The following is a 12,946-nucleotide window of genomic DNA, read 5'->3' on the forward strand; positions in this document are numbered from 1 at the left end:
CTAACATAAACCTCTGGGCGGTGGACCAAGCATGGAACGCCAGGAACGGCCATTTCTTGGCTTTCTATGTTAAAATTGTTATCATCGAACACTCAGATTCGTTGCATCCGACAGGGAAAGGATGTCACTTCATTGGCTTCAAGAGGGACGTATACTTGAAGGTCATGGAAACAGTCATCTTTCCATGGTGGAAGACCAAACCCCCCAAAGGCAATTATTTTTTCCATTAACACTCTGCTCCTGACCACGAGGCAAAACAAACTTCAAAAGTGAGTTTAAAAAAACCTGTATGGACTTGGTCAATGTGGCCTTTGTCCTGAGCATACTGCAACTCCCTTGACTATAGGATCTGGGGAGCCATCGAGAATAAGGCTTGTGCAACTTACCATGTTAATGTATATGCCGTAAAGGCTTCCATGGAGAAGGAACGGGCTGAGATGTTGGAGGGATACATGAAGAAGACCTGCAAGGCCTAGGATCGAGGCCATGGTGAAGGGCAGGTGTGGCCACCTTGATATTTATTTGTTAATATATAGTAAAATTATTATATTATGTTTCATTGTCTTACTACTTGTATTTTTTGAGAATCTTGATAAAATTGAGCTTCACTTCAAAATTATTTTTTATTACCAGTATTTACCTTTACGTTTTCAAGGTAATATGTAAACAAGTAAACATGAGAATTAGTGTATTTTTTAATGAAGGGTTCGCAATTAAATGTTTTTAAGAATTGAAAACCTCATCTTAGGATATACAACATAGGTGCGCTTGCAAGTTTTATTTTTCATTGGATATAAGCATTTAACTTTGTCACAACTATGTATTTAGTACATTTGTAGCTTTAAAAGCCTAGTAATTAATTAATATTTTCATTTTTTTATTATAGGATAATCATCATCATTCTCTATAAGTATTTATTTTTACATAAAAATAGTTATTAAGTTCCACGAATAATATAATAATTTAATTATATGTTGAATAATAGTAAGTTCCTAATAATTAATATTGATGAAAAAATCAGGCAAGAAACTGTCAAACAAAGATAATTTCAATTTAATTTAAAACTTATTTTTCATTCAATCCCAAGATACAGTTAAATTTGATTGTTAAAATGATTTGATGTGAACCAATCAGTTTGCATTTTATGTCTTCTAATTTCAGATATATATATATATATTTTTAAATAAACGTTAAAACTTTTGAATGATTTATAGCAAATCATATTCTATATTATAATGATATCCATGTTTTAAAAAAGATCCTCAATTTAAAAAATATAATCAAAAATATATTTCAGAGTTTTAACAAGCCTTTTATTATATATAGTGGCTGATTTATTTGATTATATTTTATATTAATTTCAATCCAGCAAAAATAGCACTCTTTTTGTTATCTATCGCATATTATTATATGTATCCCAGATTTTCGTCTACTTTATTATATTATATACTTAATTTGTAATCGGAAATAATGTTATTTACATTTCTTTTAAGCAATTTTTTTTTTGTTTTTGCAAATAAAACCCCTATAAGATATTTATTTACATGATCATGAAAAATCACAGATTTGTGGCCATACGTCTAAGGAGATTTCTCATACCTCCAGACTAAACATCCAGCCCTTCATACGGCTCTGGACGTCTAGCCAGTGATTTAGGACATGTCTATTCATTGGATCCTCCACCCCCTCAAAATTGACACAAATCAATACCTGGAGACATGAGTGAACTTGTTAAAGCAGGATTAAACTCCACCTAGCTTGAAGTAAATTATGTTTAGAAGGAGAACATAACACCCTACCAAAATTTCAAGAAACCCAAAAGTGGTATGACGACAATTTCGCAGCATTTTTGCCTAAGAAGTAATGACATCCCTCCTATGCCCTCTACAATATGGAATTTATGGCGATCTAGAGAAGAGGGCGTACAGGATCTGTTATTCACATGTTAATGACATAAATGTCATCGTCAACGAGCAATGGGTAGCCTAACGAGGTTACGTCATCATCAGGACTATTTTCGCCCTTCCTGGAACGCATGATGGCTACTAAGGGCGAATATTTTGAAAATTAAATGTACATATTGATGAGAATGTTAATCCAACTTGTTGAAATGATAAAAGTTAGAAAAGCTCCAGAACCAAATATTTGATATCATGTAGCTGATCTGTTTTTTTTCCACGGTTTTTTTGCAATGTATAGAAAAATAAGTTATCTCATTCAAAAATAACTATTCTTCTGACACTAAACCGTCGCGTGATGAGTAACATCACCATAAACCCATACCGACACGTTATAGATGTAAGTAATAAGAAGTTAACTGATAAGGACATCCTTTATTACAAATGTTATCGAACACTCTTTCTTTGCCTTGAGTTCATTTTAGCCCATAAATTTGAGCTCTAATTTATATACATATCGTTCAAATTACTATTATACAGGAAAATGAAAATATTTACGACCTAATTGCACATAATTGGGAAGGGATGTAAAGATAAACTTATATGTATTGGAATAACTGTCTAAGAAATTATCATGTTTTTTGTCATTATGAAGCTGTATTTGATCCTAACCGTTTTCTACCTTTTCTGAGTTAAAACCTTTGACTTTTTTATTGTTAAGAAATGAATTAAAATTGCGTTTAATTTTTGAAAATGATCCCAATTGAACTTACTCACTTTTATTATAGTTGGCTGTTTTATTAAACCCTAGATTTATAAAAATCATGAAATAAAAACCTGCACGTTAAATAATTCTAGCATGTATATTTAAACAGTTTTTTAATAAAAATTATTTAATACTATTTAAAATTATTCGACTTCATATTAGAAAATAATTTAATTTTTTAACACAAAATTTAAGTTAAATATCACATAGAATTTTTTTTTTGTAATTTCAGTAAATTTTAAATAAGTTTCTTATACAAATACAAAATGTAAAAATTTATTTTTAAGATTTAAAAAAAAAATCAAAGGAACAGTGTATATTATTAAAAAAACATAATTTTTGCTAGAAACAAATGTATGAAAAGGTTTCTAATCATAAAACTATAAATCAGATGTAATAAAATTTAATATTTCAGGTACAGTCGATGCATTTAAAGATATTGTTGTCTTATATTGAAATATTTATAACATATTGATTCTAACAACAATAAAAAATAGTGGCTGATATTCAAAATTCAAATTGTATCTTATACAATATTTTTGTGTGAAACAATTTGTACTTACTCAAATAATTTAATTAATTATTTCATATTTTAACTTTAAAGATATTTAATCTACAGGATCAGTGATTTTTCTTTGTTTTATTAAGTTTTAATTTGCATTATACCTTTTAATCTTGCTCAACGGTAAAATTAAAGAGTTCATGTGTTTTTATAAGATTCATTATTACCAAGAGCAGTACAGGAGGTATATATAAAAACCAAATATGTTCTGAAAATTAATTTTATATACATATAAATATCAATGAATGGAATTTCTGTGAATCATTTTTTTGAATAATGAATGGAAACATTTTTTTTCTTCATAAAAAGTCATTAAGGAAGTAAGAAAAAAATCAGTAACTTAGTCAAATTAACAGTCAACTTTATATAAATTGCAATTGTCTCTCTTGGATTTATACATATTCTACATAATATATAACTATTGAAACAAAAATAACGAATAAAAATCACGGAACTTTTATATCTTTTGAATAAAACGCAACCTCTTACTTGCAATACTTTATTTAAAATATTTTTCGTTACTAAGAAAAGCTAGCATGACAATTCTTGTTTCATAAATTAAATTATTAGTATTGTATATGAATGCATTCACTATTTTGTTTGTACGTGTCACAGACTAAACTTGCCAAGTAGAACTCAAGTTTTATTATTTAAATAGATAATAACCAAAAAACTCGCCTTGTGAGCATTAAAAGCCTGGTATTACTCGGTATCTGTCAATTACTCGAGAATAGATTTCATTTCCACCCTTGCCTTTTCAAACTTAATAAACGATAAATAATCTATCCCATGGTACAGCCATAGACATAGAAATACAAAGAATCAGGAAAGAGGTTTCAATTGGGAGTTCACCAAAGTTAGGCTACATAGATTAAAATCTTCAGTCTGCAACAATAACGAACAGCAATGGGCAAAACGTAGGAACAAAGATACAGTAAAATACATTGAGATCAGAGTGCCACAAAATAAGGGTACGAGCTGGTCAGGAGTGGGCTATGAAACCCAAGAGCCTTTTTTTTTCTTTTCTTAGTTATTTCTCTTAAGATAAATTGCTTTGATTAACATTTCCAGTGTAGGAACGAAATAAAATTCAAGTTATTCTGGGTTATATTTTGTCTCTTGTGTACTATAATTTCAAAGTAGCAAAAGAAAGAAGTTGATTAGTTTAATTTTTATTGCACCGGTTCAAGGATGTTACGTCCCAGGCAGTTTGGGACGTTTCGCCCACATACATATATTATAGCATAAAGGTATCTTCCACATTTAATTTATGGTATCCCTCCACTTGAAGTAATTTGTAACTCATTTTTGCATTCATTAGTGTAAAATAAGCGCATTTAATTCAATTTTTAATATATTTTTAAATAGAAAATGTCAAACATGAATGTTGCACCTTTTTATAATAAGTACTTTAGATGAGAGAATTAAGAGGAATAAATAAAGTATAAAACATCATTGGATTCAGACTCATTAAGTCTTATAATAACACCAATAAGGAGCTCAGCAGATTTGGCGCCACAAATTGCATCATTAACTTCTTATGGAACCAACAGATCGCCATCAGTCCCAAAAAGAGTGATCACCTTAATGTAGTATCCCAGAAACACCGCAACCAATCTTCCTCTCATCTTTCTTCATCTATTTCGGCCAGTCAATGTAGTTTTATAATTGTTTCAGAACTAATTCCTTTTCATAAAATGCATCATGTAGGATTTAAATCCTAACACATCTTTTCATTCCATCGTTAAGTCTTGAAATGTAATTGCATCGTTTACATTGCACTCCTATTAGATAAATGTATTGATTTTTACATTTTTTTTTGTCGAAGCTATGGATTTGCATTTACTTTTTTCTACTCGAATGCAGTTTTCTTTATTAATAAACTGATTTATTTTTAAATGCTTTTTTTAGTTTGTACAATCCAGTTATAAAATCTTTTAAAACAGAACTCGCGTTATGCTCTGAAAAAAAGTCCAAAATGCTAGATGACTTAGTCTAAGGTGTGGAGTTGGATTCCAATATTTTAGATCAGATGTTTAATTACACCTAGTTGGAGTCACTAAATTATCAATAGCCGGAGGGACGTAGCTTAAAATTGTTGCTGTAAGAGTCTTAATGAATAATGGATACTTATGTTAAAATCGTAACAAACCTTGTTGTCATTTTCATTGATCTACAAGTGCAAAAGCAATACGTATTATCTTTTCATTCATCAATAATTATTAAAGTTTCTAAATTTTCTTCATTACTGTTTTGATTCAATGAAGTATATAAATGTATATTTTTATCGTCAATTAGTCATACATAAATATTATTTTACTTAGAATGTTATTATTCTTACTAGACGTGAAATATGCCTTCAAATTGTGTGGTTCCTTGTTGCCACACTAGTAATATACCTGGTCGAAAGCTCAATGATAATAAAATAAGAACCTCTTTCTATAAATTCATTTCAAACATGAAGATTTTTAAACAGAAAGCAAATGGAGAACTCAGACGACGTATCCTAAGAAAAAGTGCTATAACATCTTCAGGAACTAATTTTGATATCATTGCTGAGGTGATACATAAACGGAAAAGTGATGAAATAGAATGAAGGGCGCAAATTTTTTGGGAGAAGATGATATTCCAAATTTGTCAGAGCTCAAGCAAAAATTTGATAGCAATTGTGTACCAAAAAAAATACAAGTAGATTCGAAGGAAGATTAAGTTCAATTTCTGTACATAACAAAATCAGATTTTAGGATTTTACACATCACACAAAATTGGTTAAATGATAACTTTTTTTTTAAGATGATAATTAATTATTATTTTGATTTTAATAAATATATTTTATTTAATTAATGATAGATAACTAATGTTACTACATTTTAGGTTGTCCAGTCATTGGATTTAGTGTAATAATTATAAGAAACGTAAAATTTCAAATGCGGAATAATATCAATAAGATTTTAATCAATAATTTATTTAGTGGTTGCATAGCGAATAAATATATGTAGCGAAGTTTTAAATTTACTTGCTTTTTTTTAAGACTAAGTATGATGACATTACCAAACGAGATGCAATTATTAGAATAAACTCTTCAGTCATACCATTTCTGATATAGATCAATTAATTTCAAATGAAAAAGTATCATTTTTTCCAGGCAGTTAAAGCTGGCAACTCAACTCTCTAACCAGAAATTTTGGCGACAGCTTTTATCTGGCACAAAATTTCACCTGTTTATAAGTAACTGTTATGTTATGTCTGCCAATTATGTAAAAAAAAAACTGTTTTCCGTTATGTAGGAATCAAGTGGTATATCGAAAGGAACATTCAATTATTTAAAAGCAAGATTTGAAAAATTAAGTGAGACGGATAGAGTATCTCCAATTACATTAGATGAAGTCTGCTTAAAGAATAGAGTATATGATTGGAAAAATTTAAGGCCACAAGGACAATGGACCAACAAGAATTATTTTATATTTCGTAATTAATTCAATTGCTTGAAATTATCAAGATGTCGTAGTAATACATGATAGGATTTTCAAATAAAAATAATAGTTATAGAACTGAACAAGAAATTATAAGTTTATTCTAACAAAAATAATCATTGCATTTTAGGACAAAAAAAAAAACTTTTCTTGTTCCTAAAACGGAAAAGATCTATGAAAGTACAGGAATGTGCAACAACTGAGGAGATAAAGACTAAATCGCTGGAAGAGCTCAAGACTATTCCGCAAAGTGCTTATGATAAATACTTCAACGATTGGAAAAAGCGTAGAAAAAAGTGAATTGTGTCTGAGAGGAATTTCTTTGAAGGTGACAACATTAATATTGACGAAAAAATAATTATTGTTTCCTAAAAATATAAAAAGTCCCCTTGCTTTTTGAATACAACTCGTATATTGTTTTGATAGTTCTTTCTCCATATTCATATTAAATATGTATATAAAATGCTTTATTATATTTTTTTGCCTCATCTCCGTATTAATTTTTAATCGAGTATGAATGCAATTAATTATTCATTAAGCATCTATTTATTAATTATCCATTCTAGAGGGTTTTTTATGCGTGCATGTGAGTGTTTGTTTGTAGTTTTCCACAAGTATGTGAAAAACATGGAAAGTAACGTATTGATTTCTTTGCTATGTGATGTACAATATATGTACGTGAGTAGCATTCAGACATCATACATGATTCATACATTATGTTAGGAATCAAAACGTCAGAACTTTGTTGTCATAATACTGAGTTCATTTTCTAAGCAGATCGATGTCTGTGTCTTATTCGTAGAGGAGCTTGTGCTACAAAATGAAATGTGGAGTTTTATGTATTATGTGATGACACAATGGAAGGAATATTGTTACAGTTGTATTAAAGTTTTAAAACTTGAAGGTGAAACACACCTATTAGATTCAGTAGATTCCTGAATCCTGATCGTACTTATTTTTTTCCCCCAATTCAAGATGTGGCTTTTTATGATACCACAGATGACGTATTTTTCTATTTTTTGTTAATTCAGAATTTACCTCATTAATTAAGTTAAAAGGGCGAATTCATTGAGACTGAATACGTAGTTATGGAATAGTATGACCTAGAACGAGTGCGATATTCTTCCTAGTCGGAAATATGAACAATGTATTACATTTCTCAAAACTGTTATCATAATTATTTAATTCTTGAAGAGACAAAATGTTAGTTTAAAGTAATCAATAGTGCGTAAAACACTAAGAGTAATAATCAGGTTCCTAATTATTAGTGTAAGTTTTTGTTGGACTCAGAGTAGAAATGAGAATCCATACTGGAGTAATTATTACGTATGTCTTTGGTACATAAGGAGTAGAAAATGTGTTTATTTACTTCCTCGTCTTCTCATTTCCGCTTAGAGCTCATTCAATAAAACTTCACAAAAGCTTAGTTTCTCTTCATTCAAGGTTAATGGAAATACAAGATTATATCATAACACGTGTTCGACTGGTGGTTGACTTCCACCACACATTTATTATTGACGTCATAGTAAATGAGTGTTTTGTCAAAATCTGTTTTTCTCGCCCATCAGTCGGTACGATACATTAAATTTAAAACTCTACCAATAGTGACGTCATAGACTATGAGTAGTTGCGTGTTTTGTCAAAATCTGCTTGTCTTACCCAGCAGTCGGTATTATACATCAGATTGAAAATTCTAGCATGCCAGATTTCTTGATGGTCTAACCTTGCATTTCTATTACCCTTGCCTCTTTAACTATAGATTTCCTTGTATGGTGCAAGGTTAATAGAAATAAAAGGTTGTACCACACGCGTGTACGTCTCATGTTTGACTTACACCACACTTTTAATATTGACGTCATAGTAAATGAGTGGTTGCGTGTTTTGTCCAAATCCGTTGTTCTTGCCCAGCAGTTGGTACGATGCATTAAATTGAAAATTGAGCAATAGCCCAGCAGTCGGTATAATATATAAGATTATAATAATAGCAAGCCCGATTACATGATGGTTTAACCTTGTATTTTTATTAACCTTACTCTCCACACTTAAATATTTCTTGAAATGTCAGGATTACCATGTCATTTTTCGGTGTTTTTTTTGCATACCAGCAGGTCATATTTTAAACAGCCTTAAATATTATGACTGAACAGTTTACGAGTCCTAATTAAATCGTTATTTTAATGCCATATCACTAATCAGGACCGGTGTTAAGGATTATGGTATTGAGGATATTTGTGTGGAGATAACATAAGAGCAAGCTGAGATAATTTTTCTCAATATTGCGACAGGATAATAATTGTATCCGTTGATATGAGTACTATAATTTATATTATTTAAGAAAGTGAGAAAGTCCTTAGGAACTGCAGTTTTTAAGGTTAACTGAACCTGATAAAAATTAGTTATTTGGTAACGCTGATAATAAAAAGATATTGAGACGTCATGACATGAAAATTAGCTTTAAAAAAGAGTGTATAAGTATTATATTATCATTACGTTGCGAGAATAATGAAAAGAAGAAAGGATTAGCTGGTTAAGAACATGCCTCACCAACTGATATTGATGATATCAAAATTCGATTTAAAGTTGAAATAGCACCCGAAAAAATTGACTGAACTTGTATATAATATGTTCATTTAAAAATTGACACAAATATCTATCATATAAATGAATTTTGTTGGACAGCTTTTCAGTAGTTTAGTATTGTATTTGACTCTTTAAAAAATCCTCTTTGGTTTTTCATGGGAGTAAAAAACTTATAATGCGTTTTTCTCTGTTTCATCAAAAAATCCTAGCTTGCTTTTTTGTTATCATCACAACAAATTTTGTTCCGGCACTGCACTTGATTATCAAAAGTTTATTTTTCTAAATAAAAAGTTATTTAAAAAACCTAATAGATCCCTTTTTCTAAAAAAGGTAAAAGATTATGTTTAAATTCAAATTTATAAAAAGAAAGAAATGGGCTTTTAACTTTTACTTTTGCTCTAGGCCCTGTTCATGGAGAAATAGATTCTATCAGAGATATGTGAACAATTCAGGTTCCAAGTTAATGAAAACAAGCCTCAGTCTAGTGTTAAGACATAGTTTTAAATCATGTCTATTATTCCTGATGAGAAAATAGAAAATCTTTTCAGGGAGTAATCATAAGTTACATCTCACGTTGTCACCTTTATTGTATCTCCCCCCCCCCCATTAAGAAACAGAAAATAGACAAAATCATTTTTTATTTACGTTTCTTCCTAACTATGGAGTTATTTTTTTAATAATTGTTAGGAATTCCACACAGCTTAACAAGAGTGAATTCAAATCAAACCAATCGACGTTCTAGACACTGATGAGGTGAAAAAAACACAGAATAATCGACAGTAGACAACAAATACAGAGTAAATTTTTATGGAAGTGTGGTAATGTTTTTGTGATTTTCTTTTAAATTAAATACTTTTATCAACATTTCTGTCTATATTCGAGCACTACTTCTTAAAACTATTGACCTGTCTAAACTGTGACCGGTAATTATATTCCTTGTATTTTCATGACCAATAAATTTTCTTTGCAAACTTCATCGACTGACATTTCATTTCCATTTTGAAGTGGGATATTCATTAAGTTTTTTGGTAATGCTGTACAGGGAGAGCTAGGAAGTTGGCACTGGAGATAAATAGTGTTGGATGCGTGAAAGATATGATTTATGGTGTTCATAGAATAGAAATAATGTCCTCATAATTTTTTAATAGTGAGTAAGGATGAAATTTGTGGATATCATTGGTATCTTGGGAGAGAGGTGGAAATCCCGTCATTGCTCTTTTACTATTATCAACTATAGCCCATCACTATTCCTTTTCTTTCTTTTCTATCCTCCCAATTCAAATCTACGTAAGTGATAAGTAGGTTCCTAGGCCCCTCTCTGTACAGCGTTACACAAATTACTAATTAGTTTAGAAAACGTTTCAAAATATCACGGAATTAAAATGTCAAAAGATGAATTTTGCAAGGAATGAATTTATTGGGAATTTAATTATCAGGCATTAAAAGAGATGGAATAAATTTTCCTAGCACCGTCCTTAAAATTGCATAATTAATACCTTTAATTAATTATATATTGTAACAAAGTTAGTTTGTTTATACTACACTCTAAGTACCATAATACAAAAATGGTCATTTTAGTCCGAAAAACGTATTTTTGTTGGCTACATATTGTTTTTTTTTAAATCAAAATGTATTTTTTGCTTAAATTAATGCTTCCTTATATAATACATTTACAAATTAAAAAAGGTTTCAAGCAGAGATATTCAAGATACTTTTTTAGCGAGACGAAAGCAACTCTCAATTTCCTAATTTAAACTTTTTTTTTAATTAGATTTCAAATTGAGTTTGAACTCATAATTTGATCAAACTTATGTGTAACTCAAGTATGAGTCGTCAGCTTTGAATATTGATGCTATTTCTTAAAATATTATCAATCGAACCACTCATGTTTATAAATATATAGGATTAAATATATTTCAACAAATAAATAAATAAACAATAGATCTATCAATATCAGTCAAAAAAGTTGATTCTACTTGCGTCAAAAGGTGTGTTCCTTTTCGGAACAATAGCTTTTATTTTCTTTGGAGTACCATATCGTCTTTGAATCTGCTTAATATCATTATTACTTAATTGAATATTATCATTCCAACCATTATAAACCGGAGCCATGACAGCAGTCTTATCTCTGGAATGTGTTAAACCCAAACTATGACCAATTTCATGTACAGCTATTTGATATAATTGTTTGTAGGGACGAAATGTACGTTTGGGTTTTTTTTAGCTGCCAAGTCTCAGCATCATCAAAGTGAATATTGCCTCCAGATCCAGGGAAAAAAGCATGAGCCAAAACTCCACTTGCTCCATCAAAACTGTATCCATCCCCATGGTTTCCTCTAAAAAAGTCTATTTGAATATCGGCTTTTCTATATGATGATGATTCTGCAAAAGAAATCCCAGAAACCTCACTCCATTTGTTGAAGGCCTCTCTTATTTGAAGATGAACCCCTTCCTTCTCTAATTGAAGCTCCTCTGCATAGCTACCTATGGCATAGGTCAAAAAATTTCTATTCCACTTGTTCTTAGATGCACGTAGTCGAAAGCGAACATTTGAAGAGTCCTCTTCGTCTGTCTCAAAGTCAGGGGAGGCCACAACGGGGTTGTTGCATTAGGTGAATCGTGTTTTCATCCAAAGTACCTGTTTTATCTAATCCATGAAATTCTTGGAAACGAATTAAAGCCGGTTGAATACCATCTCGCACTCTAAAAGAACTTTCAACATAGCCATACTTTAGTAAATATTCAATGGACGAATCGTCTGTGAATGGACGGGAGTCGATACAGACAATGAAGAGAGAGAAAATAAAATAACAAAGAGTCGACATCTTATATTTGGACTAGGTATATATTGTCTTATCGATTCACTTTGACCGAATCCAAACGAAGGAGTTGAAATATTAAGTATCTTTTGGACTCTAACATGCCTTTTTATAATCTTTCAAATGCATTATTACTTCATTAACTGTTGTTGAGTGAGAATTGCGTACGCCCATCATGAACATATACTTATAAAAAAAGCGTACAAGTCATGGAAATCCCAGATCAATTGTTTTACAACAACCAAACTTGAAGTAACGGAAATGTTTAATAGTTATTATACACCTATTTAAATCATTTTATTTCCTTCATCTTAAGAACAAAATATGACCTATATCAATTAACTGTGGCTTGTATAAATTGATATAACATTTTTGTTAAATATCTGGAAATTCCATATTTCTTAGAAAAAGTTAAACCAATAGAAGGACTCTTTTATAGTATTAAAAAACAAAATACCTTGTACGTACATATAAATAAAATGTTTTCCTCATGCAGTATGGAAATATGTTTCTTCAGTTACATAATATACTGGTATATTTATGTATAGGAACAAAAAAGAAAATTAATGAGGACTATTTTGTTTCCTAATATTTCCAAGTATTTAGTACAAAATTTGTCAAAGCCATTCAAACATGGGGGAATTCATAATTTTGATATATGTATTTCGAAAATTATATATATGTATTTGAATTATAATTAAGTAGCATAATAAAACAGGAAATATTAAACCATAATATTACGTAATTATTAATTAGCAATATGAAAGAATATTCCAATTTTACCAAAATGCAACAAGCGCACTAATTCTAATCTACGGAACATATTAGAACTACATATGTCACGAAAC

At 30.0% G+C, this 12,946-nt stretch overlaps 1 protein-coding gene across 1 annotated transcript; it reads right to left on the minus strand.

The window, feature by feature from the left end:
• Nucleotides 1–11,167: 11,167 nt before the first annotated feature.
• On the minus strand, nt 11,168–12,372 carry LOC121116654 (matrix metalloproteinase-16-like). The gene is given in 3 exon segments (XM_040710925.2): nt 11,168–11,466; nt 11,468–11,860; nt 11,862–12,372. Coding segments are annotated over 3 exon segments (870 nt in total). The 5' UTR covers nt 12,105–12,372; the 3' UTR covers nt 11,168–11,232.
• Nucleotides 12,373–12,946: the final 574 nt, after the last annotated feature.

This window comes from Lepeophtheirus salmonis, chromosome 1 (assembly GCF_016086655.4).
Source record: "Lepeophtheirus salmonis chromosome 1, UVic_Lsal_1.4, whole genome shotgun sequence".
Taxonomy (NCBI): Eukaryota; Metazoa; Arthropoda; class Copepoda; order Siphonostomatoida; family Caligidae; genus Lepeophtheirus; species Lepeophtheirus salmonis.